The sequence below is a fragment of the Periplaneta americana genome, chromosome 2 (assembly GCF_040183065.1).
Source record: "Periplaneta americana isolate PAMFEO1 chromosome 2, P.americana_PAMFEO1_priV1, whole genome shotgun sequence".
NCBI lineage: Eukaryota > Metazoa > Arthropoda > Insecta > Blattodea > Blattidae > Periplaneta > Periplaneta americana.
In genome coordinates this window covers 23406469-23427512 of record NC_091118.1, presented here as the reverse complement: position 1 = coordinate 23427512, position 21044 = coordinate 23406469, and the positions used below count along the sequence as shown (strand labels likewise).

Genomic DNA, 21044 nt, shown 5'->3' with positions numbered 1-21044 from the left:
TTCCTATGTACATTCACGAATTAAAATTAATATTATTTTTGTTTCTTGTCTCGTATTTTTCTCAAAATTTCGGGAGGGGATATATCCCCTTAATCCCCCCCCCCCTTGAATCCGCCCCTGGTTATGTCATCTGCAAATCTTAGGTGTGTCAGTTTCCGCCCATCTATATTTAGTCCATGTGTGTGTTTCCATTTCAGTTTTCTAAATTGGTGTTCCAGCACGCTTGTAAATAGTTTTGGTGATAGAGGGTCTCCTTGCTTCACACCTCTTTTTATTTGGAACCATTCACCATCTCTTTCTGTTCTTACTTTTGCTGAGCTGGTTTTGTATATTTTCCCTAGCAATCTTATGTACTTGAAACCTTAAAATATACTACAAAAATGATAAATTTTCTTTCGAAGGGAACAAGAGTAAGGAACTTCTGACTTAAAAAAGTGGTCCCCACTTCAAAAATGTTTGAGGAACGCTGAGTAGGGTGATAAGATGATGAAGAACTTACATCTCATTATTGCAGGCATCATAGTCGTGTAGCTGAAGAATACAGAAGCAACAAAGAAATAACTCAGATTGCTGATTGTTCTCGAGGCGTCCTTCCCACTGCCATAGTAAGTAGCCCCCACGAAAATCCCAACCGCTAAACTTATTACTGCCTTCAGATGGGAGATTGTCTGAAACCGAAACAAGAATATATTACCAAATGCAATGATAATATGACAAAAGAACAAGTTTTCAACTTTTTAAACAAATTTTTTCCACTCCAACTGCCGTAAGTATGCTGTTATTAGCTTGTTTCTAGGGAATTAAATGGACTTTACCGTGACTATTACATTTTTACTACGTCATACTACTTTTGGCCAATAAAACAGTACGAAAGGACGTCTTTCAACCAATCATGGCTTATTGCACAATTTTATCGCTTCCCTAGCATTTGTTTAATTTTATCGCTTCCCTAGTATTTGTTTGTTTTTATCACTATCCTAGCATTTGTTTCTTTATTTGCCAACATTTCAAACTGCAAATTCTTTATGGTACTATAAAACATGCTTTGCGATCGTAATTTTTTTTCCCACATAGATAGTTGACTGAAATGACAAAAGAACAAGTTTTCAACTTTTTAAACAAATTTTTTCCACTCCAACTGCCGTAAGTATGCTTAGCTTGTTTCTAGGAAATTAAATGGACTTTACCGTGACTATTACATTTTTACTACGTCACACTACTTTTGGCCAATAAAACAATACGAAAGGACGTCTTTCAACCAATCATGGCTTATTGCACAATTTTATCGCTTCCCTAGCATTTGTTTAATTTTATCGCTTCCCTAGTATTTGTTTGTTTTTATCATTATCCTAGCATTTGTTTCTCTATTTGCCAACATTTCAAACTGCAAATTCTTTATGGCACTATAAAACATGCTTTGCGATCGTAATTTTTTTTCCCACATAGATAGTTGACTGAAATGACAAAAGAACAAGTTTTCAACTTTTTAAACAAATTTTTTCCACTCCAACTGCCGTAAGTATGCTGTTATTAGCTTGTTGCTAGGGAATTAAATGGACTTTACCGTGACTATTACATTTTTACTGCGTCATACTACTTTTGGCCAATAAAACGGTACGAAAGGACGTCTTTCAACCAATCATGGCTTATCGCACAATTTTATTGCTTCCCTAGCATTTGTTTCTTTGTTTGCCAACATTTCAAATTGCAAATTCTTTACGGTACTATAAAACATGCTTTGCGATCGTAATTTTTTTTCCCACATTGATAGTTGACTGAAATGGTGGCTCTGTTCAAACATTCTGGTGAAGCTAACATCAGTGAAATAGAATTTTAGTAAGTCAATTAATATCTATTTTATTGTATTAGAGTACCGGTACTTTATTTCTTCCAATCTTTATATACTTTATCACGGCCCTACCATTTGTTTATTTGTTTCAGGGGCGGCTTTTCGGGTAGTGCCAGTGTGCCATGGCACCACCAATGAAAGAAACAAAAAATAATATCCTAGAAAGTAGTTGTAATACTTTATTTCTACACATTTTATTCGTATTTCATTTGAACAAGCGCGCACACAGATCCAGATGCACTCTTGCAGCGTTTTTCCAAACGTTGGAGCCACTTCGGTGTGGCACTGCCTCCCTCCATATAACACTGTACAAAAGGCTACTGATTCTAGTTTATATGCGTTTCTTATGGCAGACTTTGAGCCGAATTCAATTTGACTCAGTAGTTAATATTCCGCCTGCTAGAGCACAGTAATGCAAAAATTTCGCTAGATGGCAGGATTGTTGGAGACGTTAGGAAGGGAACCATCTACCTTAGACTTGCACGAAAACACAAGTTAAAGTTCCGCGCCAAATGTTAATGTAATGTTGCCAATTCAAAACTAATGCACATAACTTGGATTTGAATGTGTAAATTATTATCCATTTAACTATATTGAACGCAGAGATAGTTATGGTTCTTTTTAGAAAGATAAATATTTTTTTCATATTATGTGAAACTGTTTGTTAATGTTGTGTAATATTTGTTTTATTTTGCGGCAACTAAATATCACTGCACTGTTGCTATAGTATTGATGCTTCTGTTAACGATACATGAGATCTGTGCAAGACGTGAACATGTGTTATTCAAGCCGCTGCCTTGGATTTATCGGCCTGTTAAATAAAGCGCAAACGTGTTCGTTTATTATCTATATCACTGTTTATCTCGTGTGTTTTTGCCAGTAATTTTACTAGTTATAAAAGGTATTTGTATTTGACTAACAATACTGTGAAAGTTTTGATTATCTGTATCTGTAAATTTCGTTATTAGTTTCGGAAATGTTATTGTAACTGTTACTAGATGCATTATTAACTGTACACCTGGTAAAATAGCTGGTTTAATTAATGTGTTTTATTTAACCTAATGCAAACGTGAACTGCGAAATTATCAATTTCACTAGGGTAATTTGCGTACAACCTTTTTTCGTATTTGGCACCACCACCAGAATGCCTCACTGGCCGCCACTGATTTGTTTGCCAACATTTCAAACTAGAAATTCTTTACGGTACTATAAAACATGCTTTTCGATCGCCATTAGTTTACAGCATAGACAGTCAACTGAAAATATGGCTCCATTCAAACGTTTTGGTGAAGCTAATACTAATATCTGATGTTAAGAGTCAGGAAATCAGCAATTAAAGTTAACTGCAGAACAATAGATTCATTTATAGATAAAATTTGATAAAATAAGTCATTTCACTTACCCAATCTCTGTACAGCAATATATAGTAGCATTTCACTAAGACCATGAACTTCTTCAGTTCACTTGGTGGCCGAATAGGAACTTGATTTTTCTCTTCATCTTGTTTCAGTTCATTCTCGAGGTCACTTACTTGTTCAATTGCTGAAACTTTAAATCAATGATATTAGAACATGTACAAGAGTGAGCCAAAATCAGTATGTTATAACAAATTAATATTACCGGTAACACAAAATGCTGGGACACCCATACAGTATTGGGACCTCTATAAATTCATGTAAATTACATAATATCGTATCTGAGAAAACGTAAAATTTGAACACTGTTTCATTTTACACAATAATCACAAAGTGAAAGGGAGTAAAATACATAGAGATTTTATGAAACGTTAATTATACAGAATGTTATTAAATATTTACTAAAACTCTGTGTTGTACTAGTAGACTATATTGTAAAACTCTTCTGTATATTTACTAAAACTTTGTGTTGTACTAGTAGACTATATTGTAAAACTCTTCTGTATATTTACTAAAACTTTGTGTTGTACTAGTAGACTATATTGTAAAACTCTTCTGTATATTTACTAAAACTTTGTGTTGTACTAGTAGACTATATTGTAAAACTCTTCTGTATGTGTTGTACTAGTAGACTATATTGTAAAACTCTTCTGTATATTTACTAAAACTTTGTGTTGTACTAGTAGACTATATTGTAAAACTCTTCTGTATATTTACTAAAACTTTGTGTTGTACTAGTAGACTATATTGTAAAACTCTTCTGTATGTGTTGTACTAGTAGACTATATTGTAAAACTCTTCTGTATATTTACTAAAACTTTGTGTTGTACTAGTAGACTATATTGTAAAACTCTTCTGTATATTTACTAAAACTTTGTGTTGTACTAGTAGACTATATTGTAAAACTCTTCTGTATATTTACTAAAACTTTGTGTTGTACTAGTAGACTACGGTATATTGTAAAACTCTTCTGTATATTTACTAAAACTTTGTGTTGTACTAGTAGACTATATTGTAAAACTCTTCTGTATATTTACTAAAACTTTGTGTTGTACTAGTAGACTACGGTATATTGTAAAACTCTTCTGTATATTTACTAAAACTTTGTGTTGTACTAGTAGACTATATTGTAAAACTCTTCTGTATATTTACTAAAACTTTGTGTTGTACTAGTAGACTATATTGTAAAACTCTTCTGTATATTTACTGAAACTTTGTGTTGTACTAATAGACTATATTGTAAAACTCTTCTGTATATTTACTAAAACTTTGTGTTGTACTAATAGACTATATTGTAAAACTCTTCTGTATATCAACTAAACTGTGACTATAATTAAGACTTTATAGTAGCTATTATTAAGATACATATATTTGGTTTGACATGTTCCATATTCCAGCTATGAAGCGATGTATGAATACCATGGAATGTTAATAAATACAATACAATACAACAAGTCCGAAACCTTTGGGGAATGGATAGAGAACCTAAAAACAAGCAAGAAAGTTCATAATACCTTGATGTACCGAAGTAGGCCTACGTATGATATTTCCATGCAGGAATTCTGCATTACCATATGATGAAGAATGGGTAGAACGGAGAAAAATGTTCTCCAACACCGGGATTTGAACCCAGATAGAGCTGAAAACCCGAATTCGAATTCTGGAGCCAGAGAGAATTTTTCTCCGTTCTACCCATTCTTCACAAGAAAGTTTATGTAAATATATCTCAATGAATTTCACTTTGTTTTCTAGTTACAGGTGCTTTTAGCTCGAACATGTTTGCTTACTACAATATTACAACTTTATTTTTACATCTTTGTATAATCGTACACACTGTGCTCAAAATGGTCACCACAGTTCTAATACAGACTTCTAAGTATCGTATCATGGACTGACTTACTCTCTCCCTATTGAAGGTGTCTACTGTATCTGCTAACACCCTTCTTCAACAAGCTGGCAAATAACTTCAATGTTATCAACCAGTCTTGAATACACAATTATTGCTTTTAAGTGTTTCCGTAAGTAAAAATCCAATGGACTGAAGTCAGGAGAACGAGTAGGCCAGGATGTTGGTCCCCCACTAACTATCCATTTATTACAGAACATTTAAATGTGCTATAAGAGGGTGCCTTGCTGGATCAGGTATCTCATATGTGGGTAATGCATAATGGAGCGCCACTACATTTCAATAGACTGGCTAAGATCTATCTTGATAAAGGCCATGAAGGATCAATCGCTTGGCCTCTATGTTTCCCGGATCTCAGTGCAATGGACGACTACATGTTGGGATATTTCAGGATTATCGTTTATGCAGCACCCGTTAAGAGAATTGCAATGTTTCGTTAGCGTGTGGTACAAGGTTGACAGCAGATTAGTGGAATGCCTGGGGTGTTAGAACGTATCGGACAATCAATGATGTGGCATGTGCAGATATGCTCAAAATGTCAAGAGTGAGGTATGGCACATATTTTGAGCACTTCTTGTAGAATGACATATCATTGCTGGTACACAGGCAGGTCTGTAGCTACACGAACAGGGGTGTCCAGTAGGGCTATTAACAATTCCAACAGAACCATGAAAGGCCTGTTCATATGGACGTTTTGTGTTGCTTTGAAGTCTACGATACATACCCCACTTACTTCCCACATAAATGGAAACACCCTGTATAAGCCTTAACCCAGATGATTGATGATAACAAAGAGAAAGAGAGGGGGAAAAATGAAATAAATGAACGAATGAATGAACAAAAATGAATAAAAAACACTTATTCAATTTTGTAATACGAGGAAATGCTTACCTGGCAATTCACCCTTTTTGAGCCAGGCGTCAGTCTTGGCTGCCTGCATCATTTGTGTTTCAAAGGAACCATATTCCCCACATACTGACTCCATCACTGTAACGAAAACAGGATTATCTTTTATAATACGAGCAACTACTACTGTTAACAGAAATCACATTATACAGTCTGTGCACAAAGTCCGCATACACATTACAAAGTATACCGTAAAGTGGGGATATTTCGGACGGAGGGGTAACATCAGACAGTAATTCAATTTATCATATTTTATGTTGGTAACACCAGTTCACCAATGGGTCTTTAAAAATGCGCAGAAACATACGAACATAGTAAAAAGAACGGAAAAGATGCTAAGAACTGGTGTTACCAACATAAAATTTGATACATTGAATTACCGTCCGATGTTACCCCTGCGTCCGAAATATCCTCACTTTACGGTACACTTTCATTAAGTTAAATTACATTACCTACACAGGGTTGCCAACTGTGCGCAATTTTTCCGGATTGTTAGGAAATCAGTCCTCTATGCAGGAAAAAAATTAAATTGTTTCCAGGATGCTTAATGTCCGGAATTTTGTTCATTGCAATATTATGTTCTGAAATTTCATATTGATATTTCATTATTAGACATCCGACGTAGTTTGCAATGACTTCCAAAGACATTTTATAATTATACGATATACTTTTTGATGTACTTTTTAACTTCGCTCTAGAATATGCCATTAGGAAAGTTCAGGATAACACAGAGGGTTTGGAATTGAACAGGTTACATCAGCTTCTTGTCTATGCGGATGACGTGAATATGTTAGGAGAAAATCCACAAACGATTAGGGAAAACGCGGAAATTCTAGTTGAAGCAAGTAAAGTGATAGGGTTGCAAGTAAATACCGAAAAGACTAAGTATATGATTATGTCTCGTGACCAGAATATTGTACGAAATGGAACTATAAAAATTGGAGATTTATCCTTCGAAGAGGTGGAAAAATTCAAATATCTTGGAGCAACAGTAACAAATATAAATGACACTCGGGAGGAAATTAAACGCAGAATAAATATGGGAAATGCGTGTTATTATTCGGTTGAGAAGCTTTTGTCATCTAGTCTTCTGTCAAAAAATCTGAAAGGTAGAATTTATAAAACAGTTATTACCGGTTGTTCTGTATAGTTGTGAAACTTGGACTCTCACTTTGAGAGAGGAACAGAGATTAAGGGTGTTTGAGAATAAGGTTCTTAGGAAAATATTTGGGGCTAAGAGGGATGAAGTTACAGGAGAATGGAGAAAGTTACACAACGCAGAGCTGCACGCATTGTATACTTCACCTGACATAATTAGGAACATAAAATCCAGACGTTTGAGATGGGCAGGACATGTAGCACGTATGGGCGAATACAGAAATGCATATAGTGTTAGTTGGGAGGCCGGAGGGAAAAAGACCTTTGGGGAGGCCGAGACGTAAATGGGAAGATAATATTAAAATGGATTTGAGGGAGGTAGGATATGATGGTAGAGACTGGATTAATCTTGCACAGGATAGGGACCAATGGCGGACTTATGTGAGGGCGGCAATGAACCTACGGGTTCCTTAAAAGCCAGTGAGTGAGTGAGTGAGTGAGTGAGTGAGTGAGTGAGTGAGTGAGTGAGTGAGTGAGTGAGTAAGTGAGTGAGTGAGTAAGTAAGTAAGTAAGTAAGTAAGTATACTTTTTGATGAATAGAAGCAAAGAATTTGTAAGTATTATAAGCTCTTTGGGTAGAACACAGAAGCTAGTTCGTGGTGCTCATTGGTGACATGGCTTGGTAGTAAATCAGCATTTGAATAACTTGAGTGATTCTGATGTGCATCTCTTTAAGAAGGAAGCACTGAATTTGTATCAGAGGCCATTGACTATTTGCAAAAATGGTTTGATTACTATTCTTCACTTCTTAAGAAAATCACTTTTCTAAGCCTTAATGATATGTTTACATTCAGTGTCCTTACTGAAATTGTGAATATATCGCATGTTAATATAGAACTGAACTTTTAAAATGCTGATGCATTGTACCAAGAGTATAGCCTATTGAAAGAGATGATGCCTATACTGAAAGAACTACCAACTCCTCAAGAATGCTGGGACTCTGTTTTGAAGACACTAGTGTGTCAAATTTAAAGAAAATCGCTGAACACGTACATGCTCTTCCAATTAGCAATGCTCATTGGAGCGAGTTTTTTTAAAAAATGAAGAATCTCTGACCTGTGAGAGGAACCGGATGAGGCCAGAACTTGTAAAATCAGAACTCTTGGTAAAGACGAACTTTAATATGTCATTGTATTTTTTACCTGACATAATTAGGAACATAAAATCCAGACGTTTGAGATGGGCAGGACATGTAGCACGTATGGGCGAATCCAGAAATGCATATAGAGTGTTAGTTGGGAGGCCGGAGGGAAAAAGACCTTTGGGGAGACCGAGACGTAGGTGGAAAGATAATATTAAAATGGATTTGAGGGAGGTGGGATATGATGGTAGAGACTTGATTAATCTTGAATAATTTTGCATAATACACGTCACTGTTCGTTAACAGAAAACCACAATTTAAGTCACATGGAGTTAGTGTGCACTCGAAGTTGGTTGCTTGACAGTTGTCAGCCCACTTTGAGGTGTGTGGATATATAGGAAAAAATTGGATCGGTGTCGGTTAGAGTTCCCAGGTAGCTCAGTGGTAGAGCGTTGGTACGTTAAACTAAAGGTCCCGGGTTCGACACCCGGCTCCGGAACAATTTTTCCCTCGAAATTATTCAAATCAACTTTACAGGGAGTTATACCTGAAATCTTGATTTGCGTGGATTAATCTTGCTCAGGATAGGGACCAATGGCGGGCTTATGTGAGGGTGGCAATGAACCTCCGGGTTCCTTAAAAGCCAGTAAGTAAGTAAGTAAGTAAGTAAGTAAGTAAGTAAGTAAGTAAGTAAGTAAGTAAGAGAATTTTTTTATTATATTTCAACAAACAAAGAACTAATAAACAAAAACAAAGCAAGCAACAAGTATTCCTTCAAACAATGGTAATGTAGTGAGTGTAGAGACATGTACACTTATCAACCCCTGTGCTTTTCCATGTGTACCGACTTATGGCATATTCTTTAATTAATACAGGGCTACACCGCTGCAACCAAATAATAACACGAAGGCAATTCTAATTGATTAATTGATTAGTGGCTGTTTCGGTCCCATGTTTTCGGTAAACAGACAGATAGGTAACAGATATATGGGTATCTGACACTTGGGCCACGCTTTTTCGGTCATTGGTATCTTTGGATCACTGCATATTGGTAATGACTTTTTTGGTAATTATGGCATATTGGTACCTACTTAGGTCATTATACCCTCAAAATATAATGAAATGGAAGGAATAATTATTTTTATTGTAAGCAATTGCACAGGAATTTACTGTCTGAGTAGGTACTACTTCACCAAATTGAACGTCGTAAATTTCTAGCACAATATTTAATAATAGATCCCTATTAGAAACAAAAACAACCAAATTTCTTGGCTTAAAAATCGATAATGTGTTAAATTGGAAAAATCATATTAAAGAAATTACCCTCAAACTAAATTCAGCTTGTTTTGCTATTAGATCTATGCAAAAGATAGTAAATATCAATACTGTACCTTAAAAACAATATATTTTGCATACTTCCACTCGGTAATGAGTTTTGGAATAATATTCTGGGGAAATTCCACAGATAGTAACAATGTATTTCTATTACAAAAAAGAGTAATTAGAATAATAGTAGGTGCCAAATCTAGGGAATCGTGTAGGACTATTTAAAAAAAAAAACTACAAATAATGCCTATGGCTTGTCAGTATATCTTTTCATTAATAATCTTCCTCGTATGTAATCGTGAAAACTTTGTAACTAATTCAACAGTTCATAGCATAAATACACGTCAAAAAAATGACTTTCATACTCCATCGGCAAGTCTATCGTGCTATCAAAAAGGAGTGCGTTATATGGCAGTAAAAATTTTTAATAGCCTCCCTATTGATATAAAAAATGAAACTCAAACCATAAAATTATTTAGGGCCAAATTAAAGAAGTACCTAATTTCTCACGCCTTCTATTCTGTAGGTGAATTCATGACATTCAAAAACACTTCATGAAATTGATACTAAAACTCTGTGTTGTACTAGTAGACTATATTGTAAATCTCGTCTGTATATATTTCATCTAGACTGTGACTATAAATTAAGATTTTATAATAGTATTAAGTTTTTTGACTTTTTCCATATTCTAGCTGTAAGCATGTATGAATACCATGGAATGTTAATAAATACAGTACAATACAATACCACTATCAACCGCACATTCACTGGGGTTGATCTTCAGTGTGTAGGTCAGTGCCCTTAAATAAACATCCAACTGTTCTCTGGTCTTGTAGTCCTCGTATCTTTCCACAATGGGCAAGATTTGCTCCTGGTTCTTTATGTATGTTTTGTTCAGGAGAGGCCTTAAGTTTCTTTGCAAATAGTTTTTTTCCGTTGCCAGGAAATGATTTTACTTCTACTCAGAAATTTTATTGCATTTTGAAAATTGTTCTTTTCGTTGCAAGAAAATATAATTTAAATTAAATTTATTTCATAAGCAATGACCAAGCAGCACGACTGCAACAAAGCAATCATAAAAATGATAAAGTGACCCAAGTGCTGTACCAAAAAATTCATGGTATGGAAATAGTCTATTATCGAAAATGCTGTACCAAAAATTTCGTGGGACCGAAATGTCTTATTTACCTAAATGGTCTAATACCAAAAATGAAAAATGACCCAAAAAGATAGACTGAAACAGCCTGAAACGGGTTAATTGAGCGTCAAAATAAAAGTGTATTTACATTGAAATTCATTGTAAGTTTATGTGATTTTTTATTTTTTTAATGTGTCCTGAATTTCCGTCCTCTAGAGTTGGAACCCTAGATGTAATATGTTGCCCAACCTTATTCCACGGAGGTACTCAATTCATTGTTCGTAGTTTATCGTACCACTGAAGTTGTAACCAGGCTGGAGGGGTAAGAAAAAGCTTCTATTGTTTCTTTAAAATTAATTCAGTCTCATTACATATGTGTGATCAGAGCGACGGAACAATGGTATTCCGCATAGCAAATAAATTAATGAATAAGTTATACTGTTTGTATGGTACACTCACTGAAGTCAGCTGGGTTGTGGTACTTGGGACATTCCAGTCCGAACTGTGAGAGGTAAGGCAGCATGTTGTGGCTCGATCCTTGGTACACACAGTAGCCTTCTCGCATGATGTACACGTGGTCCAGCAGGTCCAAGATGGTTGCACAGGGCTGGTGAATCGTGATTATAATAGTCCGCCCCCCTCTCGCGAGGGCTTTCAGCACCTTGATGCACTGCAGTGAAGATACGCTATCGAGACCCCTGTTCATACAGAAAGAGTGCAACGTAAACTTATTGTGAACACAGAAATCGGATTGATTTTCTTTACCTTTCATAAACACACGTTCATCTACTAATTTCAATAAATACTAATTTCTAACTCAGTCCTAGAACAGTTGTTAAATTATTAATCGTAAAAACGAATGTTTATGTTTATTTGAAAGTAAACAAAATAAATCTAAGATACAATTTTTCAAAGCACTTTTGTTTTTCAATTTTTTTAAAGGGAGTGATGGGAGAAATTTTTATTTTCTACATTTTTCAAGCTACATCCTTGGTATTTTCTACACATATTATGGTGTGATAGATTATGGTGTGGTTAAAGTTCATGTCTGTGAGTCAATTAGTTTCTGAGTTATTTACAAAATGATTTTTAAAAATTTGCATATTTCAAAATGAAAAAAAAAAAATGTTATGTTTTATTTAACGACGCTCGCAACTGCAGAGGTTATATCAGCGTCGCCAGATGTGCCGGAATTTTGTCCCGCAGGAGTTCTTTCACATGCCAGTAAATCTACTGACATGAGCCTATCGCATTTATGCACACTTAAATGCCATCGACCTGGCCCGGGATCGAACCTGCAAGCTTGGGCATAGAAGGCGAGCACTATACCAACTCGCCAACCAGGTCGACTTCAAAATGAAATGTGTCGCTAAATTTTTCAGTAAAATGTCCGAAATATTTTTGTGCAAGACCAGTGGCATATTTAGAAAAACATTAGTTATCACCTTTTCTATAACTTTATTACAGAAGGGGGAAACAATTTTTATAACCAGTGCATACCTAAAAATAAAAATTTTCCATTGCCACTATAAATATTTCATTTTTTTATTTCAAAAAGTGTTCATTTAATCATGAAACCCATGCACTATTTTGTTAATTATAGTATATAGAATATGCAGTAAAAATTTCATGTTCTTAGCATCAAAACTGTAAGAGCCTCTACACTTCGACCTGACGAAATATGCTGACAAAAGGTGTGTGAGAAAACAGCTTGTAAAATTTGCATGGTATTAAAATTCAAGGGTGCAGTCATTTATATATTGTATAATTTTTATGATTTCGAGCGCCGCAGAACATTGGAACTTGCTCACCATATAAATCAGAGATTGCCGATTCATTTTTCACAAGAAAACGAAAATGCGATTTTTGACTGAAAATGACTAAAATTTCACCCATCTGCCCCCTTAAATATTTTATAAAAATAAGGGTTTCAGGAAAATATGTTTCAGATGAAAGTTGTTTGGTTTTGTGCGTAAAATCACAATCATTATATATATATAATGATTGTGATTATATATATATATATATATATATATATATATATATATATATATATATATATATATATATATATATAATACATAAAAATGAAATCTGTAAGAATATACTGCTACTATTAGAGAGAAGAATACTACTTTTATTATACCCATAAGACCAATTTCTTTAATTTAATTATGTTTTTCAATGATTTTAAGAATTTATATTAGGTACTGAGTTGATGAGTTAGAGCAGCGTTTTTCAACCGTTTTCATCATGTGGCACACTAAAAGTGTAATTTAAAATCCTGCAGCACACTCAAATAATCTAAAGCTGTGGTTACCAAATGAGAGGGAATTTTGAGGGTTTTGGGACGGAATGAAGAGCATATATAATATACAAATACGAGTAAATGTAATAAATTTATATGCATTAAGTTAATATATAAAATAAAATATTTTCAATTTTATATGCATTATTTTTGAGTCGACATAGGGCGGAATGATGAAAGAGAGCATGTGGCAAAAGAGGTTAAGAAGAGAAACAAAATACACATTATTCACAAACAGAACTAAAACTTTTTTTACTTGAATTTTATTATAGACAAGTAAAATTTAATGATAGAAAATTTTTACAATTCAATATTAGTGTGATAATTATGATATTATGCATGTTTTATTAATTTTTTTATATTAGGAAATATGAAAACATACAATATTATTGCATGTTTTGCGTTGGCATTTAATGTACGATATATATATATATATATATATATATATATATATTTTCATAAAGACAAATGAAATACGAATATTTTTAAGGTTGGTACGATATTCTAACTTCATTGATCTGACAACCCTAGCTGTAGCTGAGCGTCAGTCATTCTCTTCTTTGCTGTTCACACGACTTGTGCCGCATTCACTGAAAGTTGACTCTAGTGGACTCACTTTTTACTACTTTTTTCACTTTTATTTTCACAACTTTTCCTACAACAACCTTTATTTTCATTTTCTCGCGGCACAAGGATTGAAAATGACTGAATTAGAGTGTTGTGTATTAATGGTTGATAAGTAGTTGTTGTTGTTGTTGATGTTGTTGTTATATAATGCCGGGCTTTGGCAACAAAGCCATTAGTGTTCTTGCTCTCCAATATTTCTCTGTGGTGGATCCATCAGGTAGAACTTCACAGGTTTGTAGATGATCTTCAGTCATTTCTTCTTCTTTGTTGCATAGAGGGCAATTTGGATTTGTGTAAATTCCTATTTTATTCAAGTGTTTGGCCAAATAATCGTGTTCTGTAAGCAGTCTGAATTTTGCTACTGCAGATTTACGTGGGATTTCTGGAATAATTTCTGTTTTTTTTTTATTAAAATGCTCCATTTTTTATCTTTGGCTTTGGTACATAGTGCTTGGTTTTGCTTGATTTTATATTTATTTTTAATTAGTCTTTTGATGGATGTAAAAGGTAGGCTTGTATTTGTATTCTGAATTAAATTGGATCCTTTTTTGGCAAGAAAGTCAGCAGTTTCATTTCCAGCAATTCCGCAATGTGCAGGTATCCATTGCAATTGAATTCTTTTCTGTATTTTTTGAAGTTGTTGGATCATTTTGTGACATTCTTTAATTTGGATTGACATCATTTTATATGAATTTATTGCATATAATTGCTTTAGAATCAGAGAGAATGACAGCATTTTGAAATGTATCTATTCTGTATAGTAGGTGTTGGAGTGAGATATGAATAGCCATTATTTCCGCATCAAAATTTGTTGTATGATGTCCTGCTGGTTGATGAAATGAGAATAACGCACACGTAATTCCTGATCCTGAGTTGTTATCGATAGTAGACCCATCTGTGTAGATATGTAACCATTCTTATGGTGGGTATCTATTGTTCACAGCTTCTAATGCTAGCGCTTTTAGTACAGGTGTGGAAGTTTCAGATTTTTTAACTGGTTTTTCTAAATCTAGTTGAATGTTAATTGGTTCGATAAGTTGGTTAAACGAACGGAGCTTTTCTATTTTTACTTCATTTTTTTCTTAGTTTTATTTTCATTTTATTTCTTATTATTTAGTCAGTTGTGATGATGAAAAAAGTTTCGGCTCCCATTTCAAAACCAAAGTTGACACTAAAATTACCTTTGTAACTTCCATTAAATACAAAATAAGTAATGCCACTGTTTTTCCTTCAAAGGAAGAAATGATTATTCAAAATTGTATTCTCGTAAACATGTTGTTCTCGAGATAAGCAGCTAGAAAGTGAAAAAAAAAAAAAAAACACCCTGTGTATTTTAAACACAACGAGAACAGTCGGGTGCCACTGGCGCAGCTCAGTCGGCTGAGGCGTTTGCTTGCCGATCCGAAGATGCACTCGGGCCTGGGTTCGATTCACACTTGGGCTGATTACCTGGTTGGGTTTTTTCCGAGGTTTTCCCCAAACATAAGGCAAATGTCAGGTAATCTATGGCGAATCCTCGGCCTCATCGCGCTATTACCAATTCCATCGACGCTAAATAACCTCGTAATTGATACAGCGTCGTTAAATAACCAAGTAAAAAAAACGAAAACAGTAGGAAGGTTTAAATTGCTGAATTTATGGTTTGTAATAGAACTTACGTCGTTGGTTCATCAAGGAACATCACTGGAGGATTATCTACGAGCTCCAGAGCAATCGAGAGTCTTTTGCTTTGTCCCCCAGAAAGCTTGCCGCACCTTGTACTCTTGCACTTCATAAGGCCCATCATGTCCAAGATGTCTTCCACCTGCAATGAGAAGTTACTCTTAACTGTCCAAGTTTCTACTAACGGGTGACCAAATTTCAGTTCAAAAAATAAAAATTGCAAGGAACAAATGTATGTGACAATACAAATAAGTCCACACCTGTGGAGTAACGGTCAGCGCGTCTGGCCGCGAAACCAGGTGGCCCGGGTTCGATTCCCGGTCGGGGCAAGTTACCTGGTTGAGGTTTTCTCCGGGGTTTTCCCTCAACCCAATATGAGCAAATGCTGGGTAACTTTCGGTGCTGGACCCCGGATTCATTTCACCGGCATTATCACCTTCATGTCATTCAGACGCTAAAAGCGTCGTAAAATAATCAACTAAAATAGAAAGGAACTAAGTCAAAATTTGTCATTTTTATTTTTACTGATGAAATGATTAATACTTTCAAGGCGCACTAATTGGCAGAGAAAAACACTTAGTCAAACCTCTCCCTGTATCTTTAACATCAAGTTGATGTTTATATACGGTGCTGGTACACTGGTATTTATTCATAAAATAAGTTTCTTTTGCATTCCTGAAAAGTAGCATGTTTTGACTTTGTTTCTTCCTAAAAAGTGCGATTCAAATGTATTTCCGATCTCGTTCTCGTTTCCGTTTCCGGTTTACTGTGAGCTAGCCTTTACTGTAATGAGTTCTGTAGGCTACCGGTAGTGTAAATTTCAATTTTTTCTGATTGATGATGCAATTTTGTGTGTTTTGTTGTGGTATTATGCAACCAAGCTCGGAATAGGATCGGCGAGTTTCGGAACTATGACTTTCCTACACTTGTATTCAGGCCGTCAGCCCTCTCGCTCGCTATAGTAGCGCCGTCAACCGATCCTACTCCGAGCTTGATTGAGTAATATATTTGTCTTTGTTTATTTGTTTACTATATTTAAGTTGGTCTTCTTTTTTACTACTGCTACATACCGATACTAGTGTTGTAGGTATGGCTTATGCTGTATTGTGTTCCTTATTATTTTGTTTTCCTATGACAAACCCTGTGTATGGTTTTTTGGCTAATAAAGATTATTATTATTATTATTATTATTATTATTATTATTATTATTATTATTACTTACAAATGGCTTTTAAGGAACCCGCAGGTTCATTGCCGCCCCCACATAAGCCCGCCATCGGTCCCTATCCTGAGCAAGATTAATCCAGTCTCATCACCATATCCCCCCTCCCTCAAATCCATTTTAATATTATCCTCCCATCTACGTCTCGGCCTCCTGAAAGGCCATTTTCCCTCCGGTCTCTCAACTAACACTCTATATGCATTTCTTGATTCGCCCGTATGTGCTACATGCCCTGCCCATCTCAAACGTCTGGATTTAATGTTCCTAATTATCTCAGGTGAAGAATACAATGCGTGCAGTTCTGCGTTGTGTAACTTTCTCCATTCTCCTGTAACTTCATCCCTCTTAGCCCCAAATATTTTCCTAAGAACCTTATTCTCAAACACCCTTAATCTCTGTTCCTCTCTCAAAGTGAGAGTCCAAGTTTCACAACCATACAGAAGAACCGGTAATATAATAATTTTATAAATTCCAATTTTCAGACTTTTGGCAGCAGACTAGATGACAAAAGCTTCTCAACCGAATAATAACACGCATTTCCCATATTTATTCTGCGTTTAATTTCCTCCTAAGTGTCATTTATATTTGTTACTGTTGCTCCAAGATATTTGAATTTTTCCATCTCTTCGAAGGAAAAATCTCCAATTTTTATATTTCCATTTCGTACAATATTCTGGTCACGAGACATAATCATATACTTTGTCTTTTCGGGATTTACTTCCAAACCTATCGCTTTACTTGCTTCAAGTAAAATTTCCGTGTTTTCCCTAATAGTATGTGGATTTTCTCCTAACATATTCACGTCATCCGTATAGACAAGAAGCTGATGTAACCCGTTCAATTCCAAATCCTCTCTGTTATCCTGAACTTTCCTAATGGCATATTCTAGAGCGAGGTTAAAAAGTAAAGGTGATAGTGCATCTCCGTGCTTTAGCCGGCAGTGAATTGGAAAAACATCAGATAGAAACTGGCCTATACGGACTCAGCTGTACGTTTCACCGAGAATAATAATAATAATAATAATAATAATAATAATAATAATAATAATAATAATAATAATAATAATAATAATAATAACAGAATAACAGTGACGGAAATAATACAAAGATAGTAATATAAATTAATTAATTAATAATAGGCCTAATAATAAAACAAAAATATTAACAATAATAAAATAATAACTAAATACAGATAAAATAAAATATAAAACCACTTAGCGAGAGTTAACACAACTTATATAAGCATATAATAACCAGAAAAAATAACGAACTAGAAATCAACAAAAAGTTCGTTGTATCGCAAACGACAGCAACCGCCGTATTGATATTGTGTTATGAATTTTTTGTAGGAGGGGCGAGCCGAAGGTCTATATCCTAACGTTCTTTTCGAATCTTCTATCATACAATCATAGGAAGTGTGTTATTTCATTTGGACTTGTGTACAGTAGTGGCAAAAAAAAAACCGCACCGACCCTTGTAGCTGATTTCAGAGTCACAGATTCAAATTTTGCTAGTCATAAAACACATCCATCTTGTATAATTAATCGTAACAATGAAATTTAATGCATTTGTTCGATTTTTACCGTCTTTTGTTTCCTTCAGTGCCTCAAACTTACAGACGAGTAAACTTTGAGAGTTTTATTTTCATCTGGCATCAATATTACATTTCTACCTCTATTCGGCAAAGATGACTGCGTATTTTTACATTAAATAGCAGTACATACCTCTGGCTTCACTATCCATATTGAAATTACCACAATTTGACACAATACACAGCACAGGATTCTTTTGTATCAGCTACAAGGGTCGGTCCGGTTTTTTTGCTACTACTGTAAATAGTGTTATTCAAATAAAAGTAAATCCTATCTAAGTGGTAACATCTTTTTGGACGACCGTGTACATCACTATACTGACGTCAACATAGCGTTAGCAGTTTACCGAACGACAAGGATGCGAAAATTGTCACGACAGCGAGCATATGTAATGCACTGGGATACCTTCTTAACCTTTGTGTGAAGGAGTTGGGTGAAACATTCTCATGAATGTGTTAATTTCTATTGCAGGATGGATTTATTATTCAATGGTGACATGGGAAAGTGCTGTACATTTACAGCCTTATTCATTTCACAAGCGTCACGAAACCTCAGTCTGGCATTGTGGAGAATTCCATTTCCTAAGTGAGGTGTTCGAGTATTATTTTTAATGTCTCATTATTCGAGATAAAGAGAAAGTACTGTGATACTGAAAAAAACCTAATTCGTGATTTTCGTGGAAAGAAACACTTTTCAGCAACTGTGACAAAAATTGTTTTTGGCATACAGTCTATGTATCATATATTATTATTATTATTATTATTATTATTATTATTATTATTATTATTACTTATAGCATTATCAAGTAACAATACAAATGTGAACACAAAGAATATGAATAAACTGATAACATACACAGAACAATTGACTCGTAGATACTAAATATAAACAAAATCCGTCCAATAGTTAGTAGAAATCGCTGTACACAGACAGACTAGTACTAAAATTATTATATTTCATGTACATCATTCCCTGATAAATTGACTCGTAGATACTGAATATGAACAAAATCCGTCCAATAGTTTAGTAGAAATCGCTGTACACAGACAGACTAGTACTAAAATTATTATATTTCATGTACATCATTCCCTGATAAATTGACTCGTAGATACTAAATATAAACAAAATCCGTCCAATAGTTTAGTAGATATCGCTGTACACAGACAAACTAGTACTAAAATTATTATATTTCATGTACATCATTCCCTGATAAATTGACTCGTAGATACTGAATATGAACAAAATCCGTCCAATAGTTTAGTAGAAATCGCTGTACACAGACAGACTAGTACTAAAATTATTATATTTCATGTACATCATTCCCTGATAAATTGACTCGTAGATACTGAATATGAACAAAATCCGTCCAATAGTTTAGTAGAAATCGCTGTACACAGACAGACTAGTACTAAAATTATTATATTTCATGTACATCATTCCCTGATAAATTGACTCGTAGATACTGAATATGAACAAAATCCGTCCAATAGTTTAGTAGAAATCGCTGTACACAGACAGACTAGTACTAAAATTATTATATTTCATGTACATCATTCTCTGATAAACTGACTCGTAGATACTGAATATGAACAAAATCCGTCCAATAGTTTACAGACTAGTACTAAAATTATATTTCATGTACATAATTTCGTGATAAATTGACTCGCAGGTGCTGAATATGAATAAAATAAGCACCGTTCACACAGTCTTATTCATCACGATGGTTTCCGACGAAAATTTCAAATAAGCAGGTTACCAATTAAGCAAATACCAGTCAAGAAATCAAGTATGCCCTCTCCTTGATGAACTCCATGTTACTTGCTCCACTTAGGCCTACCAATATTTCTTCATAGCCAATATTGCCCATACTCGTTGGAGTAATTGGATGTTAACCTATTTCAAGAAGCGACGGTCTGAAGACGAGTCCTTTGATTTCCCTGGGAGAACGAGAATCAGATACCCGTGTCTCTTTCACGAATGTCCTAGTTGAATAAATTGAGAGAAGGATTGAAACACAAATTGGTGTCACTGCAGATCGCATATCATATTCATCATCGACATCATCGTCAAGTTTTAAACCGTCATTTCTCAGATTTCTTTAGCTCATGATCCGTTTAAAGGACCAGAGAAATTTCATCCTTCATAAGAAATTAAAGAGATATAAGCTTATTCAAAAGTCAGGAAATCTTCTGCTTTCAGTTGTTTCACTATTGTTGCTATGGCAAATGAAATAAATCAACAACAATTCAAGCTATCATTGAGTTAATATGCGTGTTTTTTTATTCATACCAGAAAATATTGGTTTTAAATCTAAAAAAGCGAATTGGTCTTATTCAGTATTACTACGAATGTAATAGATATTACTGCAGTGTATTGAAAAGATTCAGAACTCTGAATGGACCCTGAAATTTTTCGTCATTGTGAAAACTTATAAAACAAAGTGAAACTATTTCGGAAGATGTTTTCTGAATGCTGTTCATTCTCTAGAAGAGCGCTACTAATGATAGACGACAAAAATGGAGATCATATTGGAATGTCTTGAAATTGATTTATACCTGAGCAAATTCCATTATTTTGTGTTCAAAACTGTATTATTTTTTGTAAACTTATCCCTAACATTGTTAGAAGACTTTAAAATCTTTCTTGACCTTTGAATAACCCTACACATTATTTGAAACATATATTATTTATGCAATGTATTCTTTATTACATAACCGCTTTCGCCAATGGAAGAATTCCAAGTTTTAGCTCTTCTGAATTATTATTATTATTATTATTATTATTATTATTATTATTATTATTATTATTATTATAGGCTAGGTATTATTTTATTTCTTAATACCAAACGGAGAGAG

General features: G+C 34.4%; 1 protein-coding gene across 6 annotated transcripts in view; it reads right to left on the bottom strand.

The window, feature by feature from the left end:
• Positions 1-21044, bottom strand: part of LOC138716204 (ATP-binding cassette sub-family G member 1) — a 372962-nt gene that overhangs the window by 19107 nt on the left and 332811 nt on the right. For all 6 annotated transcript variants that reach the window (XM_069849057.1, XM_069849050.1, XM_069849071.1 and 3 more), the window contains 5 exons: positions 15373-15518; positions 11239-11477; positions 6062-6157; positions 3252-3397; positions 500-668 (listed from right to left, as the gene is read on the bottom strand). In XM_069849057.1, coding sequence (XP_069705158.1) covers positions 500-668; positions 3252-3397; positions 6062-6157; positions 11239-11477; positions 15373-15518 — 796 coding nt within the window. The remainder of the gene's footprint in view (positions 1-499; positions 669-3251; positions 3398-6061; positions 6158-11238; positions 11478-15372; positions 15519-21044) is intronic.